At 58.5% G+C, this 24,163-nt stretch overlaps 2 protein-coding genes across 2 annotated transcripts in view; one reads left to right on the top strand and one right to left on the bottom strand.

The window, feature by feature from the left end:
• The first annotated feature begins 431 nt into the window (after positions 1–431).
• EPHB4 (EPH receptor B4) lies at positions 432–16,528 on the top strand. The gene is made up of 17 exons (XM_014853946.3): positions 432–977; positions 3,783–3,853; positions 4,076–4,363; positions 5,131–5,527; positions 6,485–6,640; positions 6,826–7,158; positions 7,503–7,627; positions 8,010–8,175; positions 9,337–9,439; positions 9,648–9,712; positions 9,828–9,941; positions 10,030–10,277; positions 12,643–12,858; positions 13,161–13,310; positions 13,724–13,917; positions 14,094–14,249; positions 15,416–16,528. Exons 1-17 carry the CDS (start codon positions 926–928, stop codon positions 15,543–15,545), a joined length of 2,964 nt encoding a protein of 987 aa, XP_014709432.1. The 5' UTR covers positions 432–925; the 3' UTR covers positions 15,546–16,528.
• A 2,216-nt stretch (positions 16,529–18,744) lies between these two features.
• Positions 18,745–24,163, bottom strand: part of ZAN (zonadhesin) — a 32,298-nt gene continuing 26,879 nt past the window's right edge. The window contains 13 exon segments of the mRNA XM_070485389.1: positions 18,745–18,831; positions 18,912–18,955; positions 19,050–19,155; positions 19,768–19,908; positions 20,424–20,562; positions 20,665–20,709; positions 20,711–20,864; positions 21,352–21,426; positions 21,673–21,843; positions 22,134–22,305; positions 22,492–22,621; positions 23,113–23,360; positions 23,790–23,931. Of these exon segments, the coding sequence (XP_070341490.1) occupies positions 18,791–18,831; positions 18,912–18,955; positions 19,050–19,155; positions 19,768–19,908; positions 20,424–20,562; positions 20,665–20,709; positions 20,711–20,864; positions 21,352–21,426; positions 21,673–21,843; positions 22,134–22,305; positions 22,492–22,621; positions 23,113–23,360; positions 23,790–23,931 (1,608 nt within the window). The 3' untranslated portion in view covers positions 18,745–18,790.

Genomic DNA, 24,163 nt, shown 5'->3' with positions numbered 1-24,163 from the left:
GAAGAATCTGGAGTCCACAGGAAGATCCGAGCGGGCTTCGAGTGTGTAGTGTACTTTTACGCGCACGTCCGTGCGACCCCCCCGTGCTGCTGGGTGTGTTTCTCTGCTCCCTGGCTTCTGCCGGGTCGGACCTGCCCCGGGGGTCCCTGGGCCCCGGCCCCGACACGCGCCGTCCAGACCGGGGCGCACGGCCACTGAGCACGTTTGGGCGGTCCCGGGCTCCGCGCCCGCCGCCCCTCCCCCTTCTCCAAACTTTCTCCCAACTTCCCGACCTGCTCCGCTCTGCACCCTGCTCCGCTTCCCTCATGAATTATTCAGCAGCGTGAGCTCCAATCAGCGCGCCCCAGTCCCCTCGCCGAGCCCCCGCTGGGGTGGGGGGAGCTCCCTCCGCCCCCCGCGCGGCCCTCCCTCCCCCGCTAGGCGCCGCCCGGCCCAGTCCCAGCCCGGCCCAGCCCCGGCCCGCCCGACCCCGCGCCGCAGTCTCCCTCCCTCCCGCTCCCGTCCCCGCTCTGGCTCCCACCCTCCTCGCCGTCGCGGAGCGCACTGGGCCGGGCGGCGCTAGCAGCGCCACTCCAGGGAGGGGGGGAGACCGCGAGCGGCTGGCCCATCCCTAGCCAGCTGGAGTGGGACCCCGAGGCCCCAGAGGGACCCCGACTCCAGCCACATCTCGTTCTGCGTCCGCCCTGCGCGGCCACTGCAAGGACGCCCCCAGCCCGCCTGCCTGCGCGCGCGCGCGGCGGGGACGCGGGGCCACACCTGGGCGCCGCCGCCGGGTGCCCAGCGCGCCCGCATGGGCCCGCGCTGAGGGCCCCGACCGAGAGTCCCGCGCGCGGAGTCGGCGTTCACCCGCTCAGGGGGGGTTCAGACCTGGGGGGGCTAGCGCCCCCCAAACTCGGATCGGATCCAACCGAAGTGAGGCGGCGCCATGGAGCTCCGGGCTCTGCTCTGCTGGGCTTCGCTCGCAGCTGCTGTAGAAGGTGAGTTTCCATGGGGGCACCCCGCCACTCCTGGGACCCCCAAAGTTGGGCCTCGGAGCGGAGGGTCCGACCTCTCTCTACCCCGACCCTGGCACCCCAACCCCGAACACTTCAGACCAATAGTGCTGGACCGGGCTGGGGGCGGGGAGGAGGCGGCCCAGCGGGCAGTGGAGTTTTCTTTTGTTTGGGAAAGAGATGGAGTCGGGCTCCGTCCCGGGACGTGCCCCTGCTCCGGTTCCCCAAACTCTTCCTCCCGACTCCACACGCCCTTGGCAGCCTTTCCTTTTCCCTCTGCTCCTGTCCTCAAAACTCTTTCCAAAGTTTCTGTCCCTCTTCCCACCTCCGCGAAACGTGAGGAAGCATTTCTGGAGGAACAACGCCAGACAAGGCAGAACTTTGTGCTAGGCCGTAAAACTACCCCCGCCCCCCATCCCTGGGCATTCACACCTTGATCCTACGATTCCACACTCCTCTGGGGATGGCCCCCTTCTGCATGCACACTCCAAACCCCCAATCTCCCCCAAAACTGCTGCCCTTGGGCAGAGAGGCCCCCCTCCCTGGTTTCCCCAGGCTGCACCCCAGCCCTTTAAATGCCGTCTACACCCCAGGTCTGCCCCGGTCCTGCCGGAGCCCCTCTCTCCAGCTGTACAACCAGCAGAAACTGACCTGCACAGCCCCCATGTCGCTGGAACTCAGCCTAACCACTACCTCCTAGTCTCTGTACATTTCTAATTTTTTCTGTATTTCTCTCCGATGGATTCATCGGTGAGTCTCTCCCCTCCCCTTACCCCCTAGAGGGGGAACCAAGAGTCCTTTAAACCCTCCTCCTATGGCCCTAATCTCCTTTCAATGAGCTGCTTCCCCCCCTCCCCCTGCCCCACCTTGATTGCCTGGAGTCAAAGGGGTCTCGGGAAGTGGGGCATGGAGGGCTGCTGAGGAGGAGGAATCAAAGATAGTAGAACCCCTCTCCCCAGGCTGGGCAGTGCTGCTCTGGGCTGGGGATCAAAGGCTGGGTGTGGGTGAGAGGGAGACTTGGCTGGCTCAGAGAAACGGGGAAGAGCTGTGGGAGAGAGAAAGGAAGGGCAGCAGGGGGGAAAACCCACCAGGACAAAGTGTGGGGAGACGGACAGAAAGACGGGAAGGGGAAAAGGAAATAATGCTTCTAATTCCTGTAACCTAAGTACTTCCCAAGCTCCAGGCCCGTGCCGAGGGCTTTGTATTTTCGTGGTTCTGACTACTCTGCGGGTGGGAGGTATTGTTGCCCCCATTTTACAGATGAGGACACTGAGGCTTGGAAGAGTTAAGTAATTTATCCAAGGCCATGTGCCCCAGGGGAGGTGAAAGGTGGGACACAAGACAGAGGAGAGAGAGTGACAGTCAGAAAGAGAAGCGGAGGTGGACTGAGAGCAGGAGAGAGAGGTGAGAGGAGAAGAATTGGCAGATCACGGAGGGCGCGAGGCAGGCCAGATGGAGATAGGATGAGAGAAAGTGAGCCGCTCTGGGCGCCAGGACAGCCCTGAAGCAGAGACAGTGTGTAAATTGGAGACAGGAAAACACTATCCAGGCTGGAACAATGGAGGGTGGAGACGGGCAGCCTCTATCCACCCCCTTCCCAGAACCCCAGCATCCTGTCCCCAGTGTGCTGTGCTGTCTCTTGCCACCCATGGGGGCCCGGGCCTCACCTCGGGCTGGCTGGGGGCCCGCCTGACCCCTTACCCTCCCTGGACATCACTTGGTCCCTGAGGGCTGCTGCCCCACCTGCATGCCTTCCCTTCTCTCCCGCAGCCTCCACTGAGGGGGGCAGGCCCTGGTCCCAGGTATGCTGCTGGCTCCCCTGGGGGTACCTCTCTGCTCCTCCCACGCGGCCTCGGCCCCCCACATTGCCCTGGCCTCGGAGGGGATTCCCTTGCTCTCCCTGCACCCTCTGATGCTGCCAGGGGCTGTGCAGTTTCTCCCAATCACCCCTTCTGGCAGAGCCCCACCCCTCCCCTGGTGCCCGGTGCCGGAGCCGAGCCAAGTGTGCTCAGCCCCCATACACACCCCCCGAAAATCTCCTCTTTTCCTTCCCGTAACCAAATACAGATGTGAGCCCCTGCAGGCAGGGGCCAGGGCGGGAACCCAAGCGTCCCAGACTCCAGCACTTCCTCCTCTGACAGCAGTGAGCCGGTGGGGGGCCGGGGGGAGGGCAGTCAGGGCTGGGCCTCAGGAGGCCAGCACCACCTTCAAGGATCTGAAGGACTGGAGTGTTTGCGCCCTTCGCCCTTCAAGTGGGGACTTGGAATAGGAGCAAAGTTGGGGGGAGGGAGGCGGCAACTTTGGATTTGAGGAAGGGACGGCAGAGGTCAGGCCCTGTAGGGAAGGTGTCCCCAGCCTGCAGCCCTTTGCCCACTGCCGGATCAGGGCCAGGTCAGCGCTCTGGTTTAACCCTGTCTGAGCTGTTTGCCCTTCTCTTCCAGCATTTGTGTCTCCCCGCTTCTCCTCCAGGGCACAGTTCACAGCGGCCTCCATCTGGGAGTCCTGAGGGGGCAGCCCAGTGCCTGCCAGCTGTTAGGGGTGGGGCTGGCACTCAGAGGCGAGAAATTGGGCACATGGACACACATACATACACACACACACACACACACACACACACACACACACACACGACTGACAGTGGGGAGGGCTTGCTCCCTCTCATCTCCGTCAGATCCGACTCCTCCAGCTTGGAGCTAAGAGGACCCACCTGTCTCCATTCTCAGGGATCTGGTCTTCCCGGTGTCTCCCCGAAGCACTGACTGACTCTGTCTGTCTGTCTGTCTGTCTTAGAGACCCTACTAAACACAAAATTGGAAACTGCCGACCTGAAGTGGGTGACATTCCCCCAGGTGGACGGGCAGGTAAGTGCTGGGCCCAGGAGCTGGGGCTCCAAGGGAAACTGAGGCGGGAGGGACGAGAGGCGCCTGTGCTGACCTGCTTCCCTGCCCTCCCACATGGCAGCAGCCTGAGCTAGTGTCCCCCAAGCTTTGCTCTCAGAGGTCCTCTCTGCACTTTATGACAAACACCCTCCCCCTGACCTTCCCCCGCTCGGCAGCCCCCAAGCTGACCCCCTTCTCCCACAGTGGGAAGAGCTGAGTGGCTTGGATGAGGAGCAGCACAGCGTGCGGACCTACGAGGTGTGCGACGTGCAGCGGGCCCCGGGCCTGGCCCACTGGCTGCGCACGGGCTGGGTCCCGCGGCGGGGCGCCGTCCACGTGTACGCCACGCTTCGCTTCACCATGCTCGAGTGCCTGTCCCTGCCGCGCGCCGGGCGCTCCTGCAAGGAGACCTTCACCGTCTTCTACTTCGAGAGCGATGCTGACACGGCCACAGCCCTCACGCCCGCCTGGATGGAGAACCCCTACATCAAGGTACCCAGGTGCCCGGTGGATGGCCACGGGCTAGGGGTGGGGACACACCTGTGGTCAGAGGCGACGGATGAGCTTCCCAGGCCCTTGGCGGGGGCCGGGGACTCTGAGGGCTGGAGCAGGAGGCTCAGGTCTGGGGAGGGAAGAAGGTGATCTGCCAGGTAGTGCAGCAGCATGCAGTTGGGCTGCTGGCCTGGCCCCTGGGGGAGATCATCTCGACCACTCTAGTCCACTGTGCTCTGGCCACCCTACATGTCCCCATTCTTCGAGGATACCTCGCCCCTTTCCAGCCCTGTGCCTTTGCACTAGCTGCTGCCTCGCTCTGGAATGCATTCTCTCTGCCTCTTCTACCACCTCCTACTGGTCTTCTAAGTTCCAGCCCCCAGCTGTCCCCTGGGACGTCCTTGCTGACGCAGCCGGCCCTGGGGTTCCTCCTGCTGCAGCACGCACAGTGTTTGCAGTTGTCTGTGTTTCCTTCGTGTCTGCTTCCTCGGCGCTGAGTTAGGGCCTGGTGTGGGTGTGGATAAATGTTTGTAGAATGAGTGAACCGAAAGAGGGTGCAGGACAGAGGCTGGACACAGGAGCTCAGCAAGTATCAATGGTCAGTGTTGGGGCCGGTAGGAAAGTGCACGTTGGGAAAGATGGAGAGAAAGTTCTGGAACAGGAACCGAGGCGGTCAGGGAGAGGGTGCGCTAGGAAGAAGACGACAATCCACTGAGTCCTTGGGAAGTGGAGGACGTCTGTGGTGAGGCTCTTCTCCCACCTGGCAGGTGGACACAGTGGCGGCTGAGCACCTGACTCGGAAGCGCCCGGGGGCCGAGGCAACCGGCAAGGTGAACATCAAGACGCTGCGTCTGGGCCCACTCACCAAGGCGGGCTTCTACCTGGCCTTCCAGGACCAGGGTGCCTGCATGGCCCTGCTGTCCCTGCACCTCTTCTACAAGAAGTGTCCCCAGCTGACCGTGAACCTCACCCGCTTCCCGGACACCGTGCCCCGGGAGCTTGTGGTGCCCGTGGCGGGGAGCTGCGTGGCGGATGCTGTCCCTGCTCCTGGCCCCAGCCCCAGCCTCTACTGCCGGGAGGATGGCCAGTGGGCTGAGCAGCCGGTCACGGGCTGCAGCTGTGCTCCGGGGTTCGAGGCCGCTGAGGGGAATACCAGGTGCCGAGGTGAGGGCTGGCGACTCCCCTGTAAAGCTTTGCTATCCTCGCGGGGGGCGTCGTGCACCCTGCCCTTGGACCCACTTCTTAGATTTCCATTTCCTCACTGTCCTGGGTACTCAGTTACTGGAGGGCCTGTTTTCAGCGCCCCCAGCAGAATTCTGAGTTCTTCCACACTCTTCCTCTTAACTACGACCCACTCCTTTCTGCCCATGGGAGGCTGTCCTGGGATGCAGGACTGTCCTCAGAGTGGGGGGACCTTGTTGGGCTCAGAGGACAAAGTTCTCATGGTCTCTCTTCTTGTTCATCATAGTTTCCTCTAATTTCCTGATACTGAGTTCTCACTTGGCTTTTTCTCTAGAGCAGGGGTTCTGAACTTGGGTTTACACACAGAATGTAGGGAATCTGTGAACCTGGGTGGAGGAAAAAAATGACCTCTTATTTCCACTCACCTCCGCCTGAAATTGGCCACTCCTCCCATGTGGAATGTGGGCAACAGAGCCCAGGGGTCAGAGCGGGACCTGGGACTCGGGCACCATTCAAATCATGGGTATTTTCACAGCCCGTGACCGAGGATGCAAGACGGTCAAAATGCTCTTTTTGCTCATCACAACTTCAGTGTTAACAGTGGCCATTAGATCTGCCACTACACCATGTTGATAAGGAAACACATTGCTATGTCACAAACTTGTTTTCATCATTGTATTTCAACTTACCTGGTTTCCTTTGTGGTCCTGTGTTTGCTGTGATATGCATTTGAGGTCATTATTCTGAGCAGGGGTCTGTGGGTTTCACCAGGCTGCCATGGCGGGGTGGGGGTGGGGGTGTCAGGGTTAATGAAGGTTAGGACCCCCGCTCTGGAGGGAGGTCTCCTGCTCCTCTTACATCCTCCGTCCTCACTTTGCACTGCATGCAAACATAATTAAGAGCACAGCATGTTTTTGATAGACGTTTTCTCTGTCTCAGCCTGTGCCCAGGGCACCTTCAAGCCCCTGTCCGGCGAGGGGTCCTGCCAGCCGTGCCCAGCCAATAGCCACTCCAACAGCATCGGCTCGTCTGTCTGCCAGTGCCGGATAGGGTACTTCCGGGCTCGCACAGACCCCCGGGGTGCCCCTTGTACCAGTAAGTGACCAGTGACCCCTGGGGTGGACCCCCACCCCAGTTCCATCCTCCCAGGCCTGCCTTCTCTTGACCCTGGCCTGCTGGTGCCCAGCCAAGACGAGAAGTCAGTGTGGCTGCCCGTCTGTCCCACTGCCCCCTCCCATGCCCATCTGCTCAGCCTCTGTCTGACTCCTGGTCTCCCGCAGCCCCTCCGTCCGCTCCTAGAAGCGTGGTTCCCCGCCTGAACGGCTCCTCCCTGCGCCTGGAGTGGAGTGCCCCCCTCGAGTCAGGTGGCCGAGAGGACCTCACCTACGCGCTCCGCTGCAGGGAGTGCCGCCCCGGGGGGTCCTGCACGCCCTGTGGAGGAGACTTGACCTTCGACCCTGGCCCCCGGGACCTGGTGGAGCCCTGGGTGGCAATTCGTGGGCTGCGTCCTGACTTCACCTATACCTTCGAGGTCACCGCCTTGAATGGGGTGTCGTCCTTAGCTACCGGGCCAGTCCCATTTGAGGCTGTGAATGTCACCACGGACCGCGAGGGTGAGACTTACAGCTGGGGGCAGCCCATGGTTGGATGGGAGAGATGTTGTTGGGAAAGGCCAGTGAGGGATGTGGACAGCCTAAAAGACTGAAGGAAAAAGTCAGTGGCTGGGGCATGGGGTCCCCAGAAGTATGGAGGGTCAGAACTTGCAGGGCAAGAGGCAGAAGAAGGAATGAAAAAGATGCAAAGGAGCCTGGAGAGGTAAGGGTGGGGCAGAGGGAGCCAGAAGGAATTCCTGAAACAGCTGGAGAACTGAGACAAGTGTAGTCAGCAGAGAAAGTTGGGAAAGATAAGGGACAGACCTGCCATGAGGAAGTCTCCCAACCGGTCTCTTCTGTCACAGTGCCGCCCCCAGTGTCTGACATCCGGGTGACGCGGTCATCACCCAGCAGCTTGAGCCTGGCGTGGGCTGTCCCCCGGGCACCCAGTGGGGCAGTGCTGGACTACGAGGTCAAGTACCATGAGAAGGTGAGAGCAGGCCCTGACCCCAGGACTAGGGGTGGGCAGTGGGACATCCTCCAGGCTTGGGGGACACCTGAATTGCAGGCATCCGGCAGGCATTAGAATTCCCGCTCTGCCATATGTACTCGCTGTGTGACTGTGGGCCAGCCCTTTGGCCTCTCTGAGCTCATTGTCCCCATTGTAAAATAGTTATAACAGAACCCCCCCCACAGAATTGCTGCAAGGGTTAAATGATATGATGAATGCATATCTAAGTGAGCACAAAGTCCTTGCCTGCCACTCAACAGGACTGAGAAGCTAGTGATGGAGACCCAGAGCCCGGGGAGGTGGGAAGAGAGCAGAAACTGGGGGCCCCAAGTACAGCCAGCCCCCTCCTCCTCCTGGACAGGGCGCAGAGGGCCCCAGCAGCGTGCGGTTCCTGAAGACATCAGAAAACCGGGCGGAGCTGCAGGGACTGAAGAGAGGAGCCAGCTACCTGGTCCAGGTTCGGGCGCGCTCCGAGGCCGGCTACGGGCCCTTCGGCCAGGAGCACCACAGCCAGACCCAGCTGGATGGTGAGCTTGGGGCGGGGGCGGGAGTGCTGCCCCCAGGAGGCCAGAGGTGTGGCCTCTGCCCCGAAGGACCCCCCAAAGTCACATTTGCGTGCTCCTCTTCCTCAAAGCCACGAGGCATTTTGGCCTGGTGAGGAGAGCACACAGTGCAGAAACCAAAACCAACAGCTGGGTGTGAAGACCCGCTCACAGCTTTCCAGCTGTGTGACCTTTAGCGGAATCTTGACCCCTGAGCCCCAGCTCTGTCATCCAAAAAATGGAAATATCCCGAGGCCTCTCACAGGGCTCCAGGGATGAAATGAGGTGACGCTTGTGAGTTCTCATATGCTAGCCCAGTGATTTTCTAAAACCTTTTAACTTTTTTAACAGTTTTATTGAGATATGTTTCACATACCAAACAATTTGCCATTTAAAATGCACAAATCAATGGCTTTTGGTATATTCACGGAGTTGCGCAAGCATCACCACAATTAATTTCCGAATATTTCAGCACCCCGAAAGAGACCCCATGCCCCTTCCATCAGCCCTCAGCCCCTGGCAAACACCAGCCTGCTTTCTGTCTCCATGGATTTGCCTCTTCTGGATATTTCATACGAATGGAATCACACAATACATGGCCTTTTGTGACTTCTTCCTTTTGTGGTTTTCGCGGCTTGTTTCACTCGGCATGATGTCTTCAAGGTTCATCCATGTTGTAGCACATGTCAGTGCCTCATTCCTTTTTATGGCCAGAAAATAGTCCTCATACGGCTACAGCGGGTTTTATTTGTCTGTTCATCCATTGATGGATATTTGAGTTGTTTCCACTTTTTGGCTGTAAACCTTTTCATTTTTAGCCTTTGGGACTTTTCATTCAGTTGGGACTTTTTGCGGTCACCGGGATTTATAACTGAACAAAATCAAACCCACTCTGGTGGTAATAAGATTGGGAAACTTCCTTCTTTGCCCTGAGGGACTTCTGGGGGCCAACGGGCCGGGGAAAGCACTTTGTAAACCATTGGGCTCCCCAGGCCCCTCCTCCCTCCTCCCTCTCTCCCTTCTTTCTCCCCAGCCTGCCGCGCTGTGCTTGGGGGCCTGTTCTCAGGGCACTCACGGCCCCTTCCTCAAGGCTGGTGCGGGGCCCAGGGGCCAGTGGGTTCTCTGATCACCAGTTTCTCTCCCCAGAGAATGAGAGCTGGCGGGAGCAGCTGGCACTGATCGCAGGCACGGCGGTTGTGGGCGTGGTGCTGGTCCTGGTGGTCATCGTCATCGCTGTCCTCTGCCTTAGGTGAGGACTCCGGGCCCTGGGGACCCTTGCAAAGCCCCACGTACATGGCCACCTGCCCTCTTGCTCCGTGGCAAGCCTCTTTCGATGCCCCAGGAGGCTGTTTTCACTTGGAATCTTTTCCGATCCCCGCTCCTCTCTTCCTGTTGTGTCCCTCTGGGAACACAGAGATGTGTGACTCAGTTTACCTTTTCTTTCCCATTGGCTATAGGAAGCAGAGCAGCGGGAGAGAAGCAGAATACTCGGACAAACACGGACAGTATCTCATCGGGCACGGTGGGTAGGCCTATCCTGAAGGAAAGAGGGCTGGGGCAAGAGCTGTGAGCCAAGAATCAGGGCAGCTGAGGGCAGGGGATGTTACGTAACTGATGGGCTCTGCTTGATCCCTCAGGTACTAAAGTCTACATTGACCCCTTCACCTATGAAGACCCTAATGAAGCTGTGAGGGAATTTGCAAAAGAGATCGACGTCTCCTATGTCAAGATTGAAGAGGTGATTGGCGCAGGTGAGAGGGAAGATGCCTGGGCGCCCGGGAGGGCAGGCAGGGCCAGACCAGGGCGGAGGAGAGCTGACCCTCGGTGTCCTCCCTGAAGGTGAGTTTGGCGAGGTGTGCCGGGGGCGGCTCAAGGCCCCAGGGAAGAAGGAGAGCTGCGTGGCCATCAAGACCTTGAAGGGTGGCTACACGGAGCGCCAGAGGCGCGAGTTCCTGAGCGAGGCCTCCATCATGGGCCAGTTCGAGCACCCCAACATCATCCGCCTGGAGGGTGTGGTCACCAACAGTGTGCCCGTCATGATCCTCACTGAGTTCATGGAGAACGGCGCCTTGGACTCCTTCCTGCGGGTGAGCCCCCCTGTCCCCAGCCTCCACGTCCATCTGAGCTCCCCCAGCGCAGCCAAGGAACTCAGAACCCAGGACAGACAGTGGGTCCCAAGTCACTCCCCATCCGCCCTTGGTTCTCCCTGCAGGAAAGGTTGAGTTCCTGGGATGGGCCTCTCCTTCCGCCGTGGGTGGAACTGGCCTCTCTATAGGGCCAGCTGACCCCAGGATATAAAGGGTCATCCTTCATCCTTTTGACAAATATTTCCTGAGCACCTTCTACGCACCAGCCAGCATCCTACGCCCCGGCATAGAGCCATGAGCATCTCTGCTCTTACAGACCTGACAGTGTAAGGGGGAGACTGAGAATTAACAATTCAACACGCAAGCTTTTATAGAAAGTGAACAAAGAATTTTAGAGATGAAAACAATTAAAAAGGATCATGGAAAAGTAGTGCCATTGAGGGGAAAGAGCTTATTTTCTTTTTGTCATTTTAACAGGTTTTAGTGAGCTTTATTATTTTGTTAACTTTACAATGCATTTTTAGAAAAATCAAAATGTTTTCCCACATAGCAAAATAACGTTACATTGAACAGAATTACAACACTCCCCTGGTATCATCCAGCCCCCAGTGGACATTCACTTTTCCCCAAAATGTCCCTTATTGCGGGTTTATCCAAACCAGGATCCAGTTCAGGATCAAGCATTGCACCTGGTGGTTACTGTTTTGAGCGTCTTCGAAATCCCTTGTCGTGACACTGACATGCTGAAGAGCTAGGCCACTTGTCTCCATCAGTGTCTCACTTCTGGATTTATCAGGTTCTTTCCTTCAGGGTCATTTAGCTTGTTTCTCTGTATTTCCTGTAGGAGAAGCTATATCTAATGCTTTGATAAGTTCAGAATTAAACGTGTGTGGCCAGCCTACCCCGGGGGTGCTGTGTACTTCACACGGCCCCCCATGAGGAGACACAGGCTGCCTGGCTCCCCCCATGAGTGATGCTGAGGCAGAGCTTGGGGTGGTGCGATGACGGCCTGACCCTCCCTTTTGGACACAGGAGTCTGTTCCATTGGTAGTGGACAAAGATCCGTTTACAAGGAGGGGAAAGAAGTCTGTTTTAGCAGCGACATTTGGATAGATGAGACAGAGGCAGCCCTGAGAAGATGGGGGGAGAAGCGTGTTGGGGGCAGAGAGGAGAGCCCCAGAGTGGGCAGGAACTCAGCATGTTTGAGAAGCAGAAAGGCCCATGAGGCTGAAGCTGGTGAGCGGAGGAGCGACCGTGACATAGGTGGTGGCCCGGCCAAGTGGGCCTCGTGGCCTTAGTCAGGAATTTGGCTTTGATTCGAAGTTGGAGGGGAACCCTTTGGAGGGATTCCGGCAGGAGTGTGAGACGATTTAAGGAGGTCCCTGTGGCAGGTGCTGGCGAGCAGGAGCAGAAGCCAGGAGCCGAGGGGGAGCCGTGCCGTCCTTCAGGCCGGGGCGGGGTGTGGTGGGGTGCGGAGACATGGTTGGACTTGGGGTGTGTTTTGGAAGCAGGGCCAGCAGAACTCGCTGAGGGATTGATTGTAAGTGGCAGGTGAAGGAGAGAAAGGAAGGAATCACAGTGATGCCTGGCTTTATACCCTGAGCATCTGGCAAGTGGTGTTTCCACAAACTGAGTTGTGAGGCCTGGAGTAGGTGCAGGCTGTGAGGACGGATTCAGAATTCGGTTTTCAGACTCTGTCCCTGGCCCTGCAGGGCTGCCGAGGGTCCCCTGCATTCTGGCTGAACCCAGAAGATGGGGTTAGTTAACTGTCCACGAGTGGTTGGCTTACCTGGTAAAGGCAAACTCAGTCAAGGTCAAGGCCGAGATTTAGACCCTGGTTTTGGCGCTGTGGTCACCGGTCACGCCCCGACTCCTCGCTGTTCTCTTGTGCGCTACACGTAGTTGGTCCAAGAGGGCTGAGGGAGATGCAGCTGGGTCAGCACCGGTGCATCTCCACCTGTGGACAGGTAGCTCAGAGCACTCCTAACCGTCAAGAACTCTGTTGCTGTCAGATAAAAAGAACATATCGGATCAAGAGCATTTGTTGAGAATTTCCTGGGTGTAAAGCATTACATAGGTTAAATGGAAGAAAATTTTAAAATATCTCCAATATAATCTCATTAAGAGAGACTGCTGCATATATTTGAAACAAGAACAATTATAAGCAATGTGTCATGATACTGCAGTAAGGGCCGAGAGAGCTCAGGGTAAGAGAGAGCAGGAGGGCTTCCCAGGCAGTGGGCAGCCCTGCCCTACAGGTGAGCATGAGATGGGTCTGGAGATGGCAAATACGGCTTAGAAAGAAGAGGGAACGGTGGGCCAGCTGTCCTAACCATGCCCCCACTCTCCCTTGTCCACTCTCCAGCTGAACGACGGACAGTTCACGGTCATCCAGCTGGTGGGCATGTTGCGGGGCATTGCCTCGGGCATGCGGTACCTTGCTGAGATGAGCTACGTCCACCGAGACCTGGCCGCCCGCAACATCCTGGTCAACAGCAACCTCGTCTGCAAGGTGTCAGACTTTGGCCTCTCCCGATTCCTGGAGGAGAACTCCTCTGATCCCACCTACACAAGCTCCCTGGTGAGGCCGGGGGATGGGCGTATGAACTAGGTTCTTAGGGCCAGGTAGGGAGGGAAGGTTGGAAGGGCGGGGCGCTGAGGGATGGTCAGCTCTGGTCCAGGGACAGCATATAGGAGCAGACCATGGAGGGGACGGTCAGCTTCGGGACCTGTGTTCCAGGTATCTAGGCAAAGAACAGAGTTGAGCTGGGTGCTGGGGTCCCAGAAGGAAGGGAGGCCTGAGCCAGGGGGAAAAGCAAAGGCGGGGGGAGGGGGCCTGGTTCTGTGGGTTCCTCAGCTCACCTTCTTCTCCCCCATCTTTAGGGAGGAAAGATCCCCATCCGATGGACAGCCCCTGAGGCCATTGCCTTCCGGAAGTTCACATCTGCCAGTGATGCCTGGAGCTACGGGATTGTGATGTGGGAGGTCATGTCATTTGGGGAACGGCCATACTGGGATATGAGCAATCAGGATGTAAGTGTCCCGTGGTCCTACCAACTGTTCCTGGAATGTTCTTTCACCTGGGCTGTGGAGTGGGGGGTGGGATTCCCAGAGTGCTCATCACTGCCGGATCTTTGAGATGGTGAGGGTGGCACGAAAAAGAGCTGGTCTTTGTATCCAAGACTTTGGTACAGCAGGTCTGGTCACAGAAGGACACAGAGATGGACAGAAGGGTTGAGAGGTTACATGTCTGGATTACAACCCAAGAGCTGCTGGGGCATCGAGCCACAGCTAGACTCGGCCTGGCCAGGAGGACCCCCAGATCTATCATTCTGGAGGGCTGTGGCACCGTCCCAGCATCTGCTCAGTCACCGTCTCCTTGGGGTCCTTTGGCATCGTCATTCTCCCCAGACATCTTCACCCAGTGCTTCTACTTGTCATTCCAGGTGATCAATGCCATTGAACAGGACTACCGGCTGCCCCCACCCCCAGACTGCCCCACTTCCCTGCACCAGCTCATGCTGGACTGTTGGCAGAAGGACCGGAATGCGCGGCCCCGCTTCCCCCAGGTGGTCAGCGCCCTTGACAAGATGATCCGGAACCCTGCCAGCCTCAAAATTGTAGCCAGGGAGAATGGCGGGTGAGGACCTCAGAGAAAGGGCCCTCCTTCCTGCACTCTGCCGCCCCTCAGAACCTCTCTTTCTCCCTTTGGTGGTATGTGGGATGGTCCCCACTGCCTCTCCAAGGCTGGGCTCAGCATCCCTGCCCTGGTACAGGCCTGGTACTCAGCACGTCCTCCCCATCCTTGCCTCCCAGGGCTTCACACCCGCTCCTGGATCAGCGGCAGCCTCACTACTCAGCTTTTGGCTCTGTGGGTGAGTGGCTTCGAGCCATCAAGATGGGAAGATACGAAGAAAGTTTTGCAGCCGCTGGGTTTGGTTCCTTCGAGCTGGTCAGCCAGATCTCCGCTGAGTAAGTCGTGGCAGGGGCTGGAGGTGGGGGTGAGGGCCGAGCAGTCAGAGGGGCACCTGGGGACCAGAATCAGGCCCACAGTTTGAGCAGGGGCCTTTGAGGTCAACTCCTGGTGCCAACTCTATTTTCTAGAGCCCCTCAAAACAGTAACAGCTGCTGGGGCTGAGAGCCCAGGGAATCTTCCAGACCAGCTGTGCCCGCCTCACCCCCTTGCACCATCTTAGCCCTGAGCTATCTCACTCCTGGCCTCTCAATCTGTATCTCTCTTTGTGCATCTATCTGCATTCCAGACCCTGCTCTCACATTAACAACGTGTCAACTCTGGATGTTTTCCCACCCATAAAAGGAGAAGGTTGGACTGGGTTTTGCAGATCCTTTCCAGCTTTAATATTAAATGGTTTTATGATTCCAGCACCTCCCAAAGACTGTCTTTCCCTAGTTGGCCTCTCTCTGGTACTCCTCCTTTCTGCCTTCTCATTTCTCTTTCGAGGACTCTTCTTGCCGAAGGTTTGAATAACAGAAATCCGGAACCTGAAGGTCCGGGAGGCCCTCCCTCTCCCCCCAGGGCAGGGTGCTCTCCTCCCTGACTTGTCCCAGCCTCATCTTGACACAGGTTCTTGCTCTCCATTTCCCACCTCATCTTTTTTCCCTTATCTCAGTCTCCAGGCGTCAGGATGGGGGGAGCAATTTGTTTTCACCCCTTCCCTCCCTTTCCTGTCCACCCAGCCCCTTCCTCTGTCTCTGGCCTTTTCCTTCTGACTTCTCCTCTAACGCAATCTGTGCAGTCCCTTCCCCCAGCCTAATCTTGTGGGCTTTTTTCTCTCTTTCGTTCCTCTCCTCTGATTCTTCTTTTCCTAATCCTTGCTCCAGCATCCAGGCCGCAGCCCCCACCTCGAAGCCGGCAGCCCCCACCTCGAAGCCGGCGCCTCCCGCCTCTGGGCTCCTGCGGGATACCTAGCCCCACCCCTTACTGCGGCTGCGCGCTTCTGCAGCCTGGCTCCTAAACCCTCCGGAAACTGCCTGGCAACTATTGACGTGTGCCCCGCTTCCCTGCTGGCCTTTCTGATTGGTTGACAGTCCCGACTCGGGACGGTTTCTGGAGTTAAGCTAAGAGAGCCGCTGGGAGCCCTATGGCCCGCCTCACCTAGCTCTCCGTTCTTCCCTAGGGACCTGCTCCGAATTGGAGTCACTCTGGCGGGACACCAGAAGAAAATCCTGGCCAGTGTCCAGCACATGAAGTCCCAGGCCAAGCCTGGAGCCCCAGGCGGGTCGGGAGCGCCAGCCCCCCAGTACTGACCTGCGCCTCCTCGCCTGGCCCCACAGCTCTGGAGCGGCAGGAACCCCCACGCCAGGGACCTAGCTCCCCTTCTTCCCTGAGGCAGAGTCGGGGGGTGGTACCCAAGAGGCCCCCTTCCGTGTGCCCCACTGGATTGCACTTTGAACCCATGAGGGTGGGGAGCTGGCAGTTTGGAGAGACAGGATCTGGGGATTCTGCCATATGGGAGTGTAGAAATGACATGCCCCCCGGGCAGGGAACCCCACACCGAGGGTGCGGGAGCCCTTCCCTCAGGACTGGGTGTGACCAGAGGGAAAGGAAGCGCCCATGCTATGCCAACTTCCCCGGGGTGGTTGGGCACGATGCCCACAGCCTCCCTCGGATCCCCAATTCGGGCCCCGGGTGCCCCTCCTCCCCTTGAAGGGCCGCGGCCCTGCAGACCAAAGAGAAGAGGGTGGGCAGCCTGCGAGCTCGGGGGTGGAGCGCCCTGGCGGGAGGCAGGGACAGCTGTCATGGCCCAGTGACAGAATCATTGGGCTTGGGTGTCCCGACCTTGCTGCTGTCTCCACCCAACTCAGTTTTCCCTTGTAAATGCCCCTCCCCAAACTGCTGCCTTCATATTGAAGGTTTTTGAGTTTTATTTTTTGTTTTTGGTCTTATTTTTCCTTCTTCCCTTCCTTTTTTTTGTTTTTGTTTTTGTTTTGTTTTTCTACCGTCCTTGTCATAACTTTTCGTGTTGAGGGGACCTGTTTCATTATCACCTCCTTTGCCCAAGTTGAAACAGGGACCCATCGTTGTGTCTGTTTTCAGAACAGTGCCTTGGTCACGCCGCCACCCCCCCAGACATTTCCCTGCCCCCCAAGTACCCCCAAGCTGTGTCCATGAGGGGGTGTGGGGGATGAGGTAGTGTTGTGGAAGCCAGAGACAGCCACTGGTGCTTGGAGGGGTTCTTAAATTATATTTAAAACAATTTTTTGTATAAATAAAAGAAAATGGGAAGTGTCGCAGCTCTGGGGGTGATTGTGGGCGGAGGATGGGATAGATTTCTGAGGAGAGTGAGGTCTGGGTATGGAGAAGCTTTCCAGCCAGGGGTCGAGGCCTTGAGACAGGGTTGTGGGGGGCTGGGTGCTCTGTTCGCATCCCCAGGGTGTGTTTGAGGTGGTGGGGTGGGGGCAGTGGGAGATGAGTCATTGGCAGCTGCTTCTAACGGCTCCAGATGGCTCTGCCAAGAGCCTGGGGCACCTCCGGAGTGGGGCTGCCCCCTCCCTCCCTTGTCGTGGTTCCCTGTCCCTGGCAGAGGCCTTGAGCTTACAGCCCCGCCCTGCAGCCCCCTGAAGGGGAGAAGGGGGTATTGGCTGGGGTGGGGTCCAGTCAGATGAAGGAGACAGATGTGGGCCAGATGTTGACAGCTGGGGTTGGTTTAGAGGCAGTGGGGGGAGCGTGTCTGCACTGGCTGTGGGGGAGGGGCAGAGGGCTGATGTGGAGGCCATGGATCCCCCCCTCCCCATGTGTACACGAGCGCGCACACACATTGATTCTGGGCTGGGTTGGGAGGACAATTCCTCCTTTCAAGATGCTGCCCAGGCAGGTTCTCCCAGCCTCCTGGGAAGAGGAGGGGAAAACCACCTGAGCGTCTTCCCCCAACTTCTCCCTCCCAAACAGGAAGACGAGGATGGGGTCAATCCCCCATTGTCTTTCTCGCCATCTTCTGTTTCCTTCTTTGCTCCCAATCTCTGCCCGCCCTCAGGGGACACCTGCAGGGGCAGGCCTAGGCCCCGCCAGCTTTGTTCACCTAGTGTAGCTTTGCCATATCTGTGTCTCAGTTGCCCCCTGGTGTCGTGTCAGGGTTGGTGCAGGACCCCACATCACAGTTGCTGCTCCTCCAGGCCAGGTAGCGTCGGGCGGTGATCCTGTCCTGGATTTCCTGCCTCTACAGCCCTCTTCTGGAGTCCCTAGTACCTCTGGAATCCTGTCCCCTCCCTGGATGACACACTGCCCATACCTCTGTAACCCCAAGAGGGGGTGGAACTCATTTCTGCCAAGAACGAGGAGGCTCTGGGTATAGAGGGAGGTTGTCTGGAGAATGCCAGCCCAGGCCACCCCCTTCCTTTGCCTACTAGAAATCCTGGCTACATAAGGTGACCTTAGCTAGCAAGGGAAGGAGCAGAGGTCAAGGGAGCAGGGCACGGATGAAGAACAGAGGCAGAAGGTCAAAGACCAGGTGAAGGTCAGGGCAGGTGTGCAGCGGGGAGCCCGTGATGCCCAGGTTAGAGCATGGCCAGACCAGTTCCAGAAACTGCCCAGACCCTTCCTGCCATGGCCAGCTCCAGAGTGTGAGCTGCTCCCTGCCAGCTAAGGGGATGTGGCCTGGCCAGGGGCAGCCCTCCCTTCCTGGGCTCCCTTCCCCACCCAGGTTGGGTCTCACTTCCTTAAACGAATGCGGTTGCAGGGGCCATCTCAGAGAGTAAGCACAGAGTAAGGATTCCTTTCTAGAACCCAGTGCCCTGCTTGATTTGGCATCCCCTGTCCCCTGTTCCCAGGGGTCCTACACCCACCCCTCACCCCTCCTCCAAGTTAGTAGCCTCTCTTTACTTAGAGCCCAAGCAGGATGTCCCAGCCCCTCTCCCAAGCAAGGACCTGTCCAGTGGAAAGTACAGGCATTGGGGGAGGGGTCAGAATGTTTGCCTTTGGCCTGAGGCTGAGTTGAGGGGTCACTCCTAGGATGGAGCTCAAAACTCCTCAGCATGCCGGCCCCCAGACCCCACCCTCAGTTACCACAGTAACCCCCAGGCACTTTTGGGAAATGGACCCGTGCAGAAGGTGGAGGCCTCCCCAGAGGGTCACAGGCTGGTTCGCCCTTTCGAAAAAGCCACATTCCCCATTCTTAGCCGCTACCCAGCGATTATTCTCATCGTTAGAAACGTCAAACTTCTCAGGGTCACCTTTCACAGCCCCTGGTGGGAACTCAGAGGCCCTGGGGTGAAGACAGGAAAAGTGCAGTCTCTTCTCCTGTGTCCAAGAAGCCAGAGGGCTGACAGCCCACCCCCACGTGGCTTTGTCTAAGGGACAGACACCTCCTCAGACCTCGGGTCCCCTCCCCGTTGGACATTTTGCAGAGCACCCAGCCCGCAACCCCGCACACCTGTCTCCCTCCTATTTCTCTCCCAAGACCCACCTCACAGACCCTTCCTCCACCATAATCATGTGGAAATTCACACCTCAATAATAAATCATTTTATTTTCTCTCTCCTTTTTTGAGGATAACTCAAAACTGAGTGACTTTGAAGGCACGCCTGGGAACATAATCTGAGGAGGAAAGCAAGAATACCCATATTAGAGGCTGACTCGACTCCTGGCCTCCAGGGTTCAGTGGGGTTGGTTCTCACCTGCGTCCGCCAGCCGGTCTCCATTCTGGCTATGCATTTCCTCCCTAGGGGGCAGTGGGGAACAGACAAGTGTTGGTGCCCACTCCCCGTGTTTATGCACCCCCAGCCGCCCCTCCTTGTCCCCTTTCCAGAACTCACTTCCTCCTCCTCCGCCTCTTCCTGGAAACGCATTCTCTGGTCAGTGCAGGCACCACGACTATCACAGGCACCAGCATTCCCAACAGGATGGCCACCAATGCGAATACTTCTGGGGTGCAGGGAACAGAAAGGGGCATGGGAGAGGAGGGGATGGGGGCAGAGACTCCCTTTAAGTTCTCAGTTGCCTCCAGGAAGGGACCACATCCCCCTAAATCCTGGGTGTGGCTGGTTCTCTCTCCTGGAGGCCATGGCTCCCAGGGCTCCAAAGCCTTAGCGCCACCCCCGGGAACCCCTTCTGTTTCTGAACACACAACTCCCACACGCCTTTTTAGGGGGCTGTTCATCCAGCTGGTTCCCTGGAGCCCAGAGTACCGTCTCGGCCAGTGCCTCTCAAAGAGTGGCAGCCCTGGAATCATGTCCTTCAGTTAAAATGCAGATTTCCAGGTCCACTGCAGACCCACCGAATTTGGATCTCTGGGGGTGAGACCCGGAGTGATATGGAAACAAGCTCTCCCCACCCCAATTCTGCCTGGGCAATCTTGGGCAAAAGGTAAAACTGGGGAACCAGTGGCCCAGAGGCTCAAGGAATGATAACTTTGAATAGAGAAAAACAATAAAAGGTACTGGAGAGGCTTAGAGGAATACGAGAGGGGGAAATAAGAGCGGGGCGAGGCATACAGGGGCCGTGAGGACACAGGGCTTGGGATGAAGTTCTTACCTGGCTTTTCAGGGGGTGGCACATCCCAAGGCTCCGTGCAAAGGTCTCCCCCGTAACCAAGTTCACACTCACAAGTGAAGTGGGGTCCCTGTTCCTGGCACCGCCCGTCATTCTGACAGGGGTTCCGTAGACACGGGCTTTCTGCAGGGATGGGGGAGGTTGGGAGGGGGTTCTAGGAGGAAACCTGCAGCCAGGGAGAGGCGCTGGGGGCTGGGACCCCAGGGAAGACAGCAGCGGCTCACAGAGACTGGCTGGGGTTCCCTGGCCTGGTGTCCAATGCTGGTCTGCACTCAGTAGCCCAGGGCTCTGGGGAAATCGCTCACCCTCTCTGAACTCCATGTTCTTGACTATAAAATGGGGCTGCTGTGCTTACCCCCAAGTGCTGAGTAAGGACTAAAGGAGCTCACAGGAGGCTAACGCTGGGAAAAGGGCCCAGCACAGTGTCTGGCAGATAGCAGATGCTCGAAAGCCAGGTCCTTGCCATTTGCCCCTCCCAAAAAAGGCAGGGAGCCAGTGAAAAGAGCAAGATTAAATGGCGTGAACTTCCTCACATCGATGGGGAGGAGTCGCAGGCAGAGGACTGGGAGGGAGGGTCCTCAGGCCTGGGGCCCCCGGGGTATGGGGGCAGCTGGAGCCAAGGGCCAGTCCGGGCTCACCTCGGAAGCAGCCACGCGTGAAGTTGCCCAGGGTGCAGATCTCCCCAGCGCGGCAGCTGAAGGGCTCACACAGCAGGACCCCCGAGCTGGCACAAATGCAGCGCTGAGAGCAATCCTCAGTCACAAACCTGTCACCCCGCTGGAGCGGGGAGGGGAGAAGGGCGGGGAGGAGAAAGTCGGGTTTCCTCTCTCATGTGGCTGGCCCCTCCGCCACCCCAGGCCTCCCCCTCCCAGCCCAGACCTGGTAGTAGATGCCGTTGTGGGTGCAGCCACAGTGGGCCAGGGGCAGGCTCCGAGCGCCGCTGTAGACGTAGCCGGGGAGGCTGGCACAGCCTTCCACACAGGGGCCCTCGCAGTCCCCGGGGGCGGCCAGGTTGGCACAGGAGGCGGGGCAGGGTGTCATACAGCTCTGATAGACAGTATTGGCCGGACACACCAAGGCTGAGGGGACAGAGTTGCAGTCAGAAGGTGGCTGGGCCGGGGCCAGCCCAACAGGTCTGCGGAATGTGCGGCCGGAAGCTAGAAAGGGACCAAGGTCAGCCAACAGAACACAGAGCTCTGTGCTGGCCGGGAAGCCAGGCCAGGGGGCTGGCTTTGGTTGGGTGCCTTTCATCTGGGACATTAAAGCATGTGAAGGAACTGGAGGAGCAAAGATGGGCATTGGTGAGGAGTGGGATAGGGTAACGTGGGTGGGGGTGAGGCTTCCCAGGTCGAGGCAGAGGGGGCGAGGTTGGGAGGACGTTGACAGGGTGAGAGTTGAAAGATGGGGAACCAAGGTTGGGGCAGCGGTGGGGGCTCAGAGCTGAGGGTAGAAATGGCTGATGGGGTCAGGGGCCAGCTGCTGGGGAAGATCAGCGCCTCACCACAGTGGGTGTGGTCTCGCCAGCTGGCCAGGGCGGCGCCCGCTTCCTGGCAGATGATGGCATACCCGCTGAGGACCTGGCAGCGCAGTTCCTCCCACTGTCTGGGGTCCCAGGCGGCACACAGATCAAACACACAGTGCCTGGGGGTGGCGGGGACAATTGGGGGGCTGTCAGAGATGGGAGGCCAGGAGACCCAGCCCTACAGAAGAGGGCCTGGAAGTCCAGCAGAAAGACATCAGGCCATGTGTGTGTGGGGCGGGTGGGGGGTGGCTTATAAGGAACCAAGGCCACAGAGAGAAAGAAGGGAGCCCAAGGGAGCACGAATCCCAGATGGCAGCAGGACCCAGAGAAAGGCCATTCCCGCATGTCTGGGGTCCTTGACTCACTCGTGGAAGGGATCTGGGGCCACAGTCTGGTGACAGGTGGCAAAAGGGCCCTGGGGGTCCACCAGCACCCCACAAGCCTGGGTGCTGTTGCTGAGCTCCAGCTGCTCCGGGCTGCATTCTGTCACCTGGAAGCCTAACTCCTCCTCTCCATCTTCCTCCTCTGGTATGGCCCTGGGGCAGAGACAGCGCAGGGCCAGGTGAGGCCCCCCAGGACTGTGAACTTAGGGGGAGGGAGAACTGGGAAGGGGGCGTAAGGGAACGCACGCACAGAATGGACGCCCACGGCAGGCGCCCCACAGCCGGTCTGAGGAGAATCAAGCATGGCTGGCTGGCTGGCTGGGTGCGCGCCTTGCGTGTCCTCCTCTGCTGAGATATGGCGTAAGAGAGTCTGGACAGATATTGGGCTGCTGCTCATCTCCCCAGGGCCTGGGCCTCCCTGCTTAGAGCCCCAGCCCTCTCACCTTGAGACGCGGGCAAGGTCTTCCTTGATCTTGACCTCCCAACTGTTGCCAAAGGTGTTGAGGTTCTGGGTGAGGGTGCCATTGGGCAGCATAAACTCGTTCCTCCGGTTCTTGTCGTAGTTCCCACACAGGCCGCGCACAAGCCCCTCGTACATGCTGGGCAGAGAAATCACTGCAGGAGGAGGGGGCGTCCAGAAGTCAGACTCCCCCCTCTTCTCTTTCCCACCCCTCCTGTCTGTTCCCCTGGAACTCGGGGCCTCACTCCCAGCCCACTCGCACCATGTTCAGCCTAAGACGTGGTTTCCCTCCCCTATTCCAGAAACATCTCTTCGGCTCTCCTGTCCCCACTCGCAGGTACCTGCGTTATTTCTTCCATCGAAGCTCACGACCAGCTCAAAGTTGGTGATCAGATACAGGCGATGGCTCCGCATGGTAACCCGCAGATGCTCGTTGACCTTGTAGGGGATGGCCATCTTCTGGTTGTTGACCTGGAGAAGGAAGACGGGAGCCCTAGGGCATCCTGAATCAACCTGACCGTCTACCACTTTTGCCTCTGCCTCTCTCTGCACATCTCAGTACCTCTCCATGCCGTCACTCTGTGGAACAAGATACCCAGCAGCCTTTGCTATCGCAAGTAGCAGAGGCCTCTCTGAGGTCTGCTCCTTTTGCGGCCCCAGCCCCTTCTTTGCAAAAAGCTTGGCAGAGTTCATGCCCCTGGTGCTTCTTCAGCCTCACTCCACCTTCACCCTGCACGCTCTCTCCTCTCTCTGCTCCTGTCTCTCGCCAACCTTTTGCTTAATCCCACTGCCCCTTCTACCTCTCCCCAGGAGGGGAGTGTGGCACTGATTCTGACTTCTAAAACTAGGCAGCCCCTGCAGGGACCCTCCCAGGGAACACAGAGTCCTGGCTTCACCTGCTGCAGGAGGCCCCCCATGGCCCAGCCTACCTCCCCAGACCCTCCCAGCCCCCCGGCTCCTACCACAAGCTCCAGGTTGGTCTGGAGCTGGATTGTATAGCCGTAGACCATCACGAGGATTTCGTGCAGGAAGATGGAGGTGAAGGGGGGAATCATCTTGTTGCGTCCCTCCACGACCAGGGGCTCCACCCCATCGGGGAGCACATCCACGGTCTTGACCAGGGTGTAGGTCATGCGGCCCTGGAAGCGGTAGCTGAGGCCATCAAATGTGCGGTAATGGGGGTCCCCGAAAACTGAGCATTGTTCCGACTCTGCCGAGAAAGGCCAACGCTGAGAAGGCACCCTGCCCGGATACAAAAGTCCCAGAATCCCTCACACGCCTCGATGTCTCTGTCGCCCTCACTCTCAGCCCTGGCCTCCCTGGGTACTTGATCTTTCAACTTCCTCCCTCTCCCAGCCCCAGTTAAAAACCTGAGAGGATCTCCTATCAGGGCCCCTCTTTTTGCCCTCAGTGTAGCAAATCCTAGCCAGGGGCATGACTTGCAGGCGGCCTCAGAGCTGGGGAGAGCCAGGATGAGAACAGCGGGTGGTGGGGGTGGGGGGGGGATTGTGACGGGAGCCACCACCCTTGCCTGCCCCTGCCGCTCTCTCTCCCCAGAGCATCCTAGCGGAAGCCCTGCCTCTTGCTCCACCTCAGCCCTGAGCACGCCTCTCCCCACCTCCCTGAGGGCCATCCTCACTGTCGGGAGCACAGGTGTCAGTGCTGGTGGCGTCGGGCTGGCAGTGGGAACCAGAGGGGCAGGTGAAGGGCTGGCACTGAATAGCTCCTGCTTTGCAGACACATCTCTGGGTGCAGCCATGGGACAGCCAGGTCTTACCCACCTGTAGAAGCCACAGGAAGAACAAGGGAGGGAGCATGGAAGAGCCAGTTCACCCTCTCACCACTACAGCCCAAGTCCACAGTCTGAAAGGTTTAACAGTTACGGGGCTGTTTGCACCTTATGTCCCTGGAGCACCCCCCAGAGGCACTGTGCTTGGGGTCTTACAGATGTTGTTCAGGAGGTACCACTGGACCCATCTTACAGATGAGGAAGCTGAGGTAACAGGGGTCCCT

The sequence above is a fragment of the Equus asinus genome, chromosome 14 (genome assembly GCF_041296235.1).
Source record: "Equus asinus isolate D_3611 breed Donkey chromosome 14, EquAss-T2T_v2, whole genome shotgun sequence".
NCBI classification, from domain to species: Eukaryota; Metazoa; Chordata; class Mammalia; order Perissodactyla; family Equidae; genus Equus; species Equus asinus.
The sequence above is the reverse complement of the archived record's forward strand: the minus strand, read 5'-3'. Positions and strand labels throughout refer to the sequence as shown.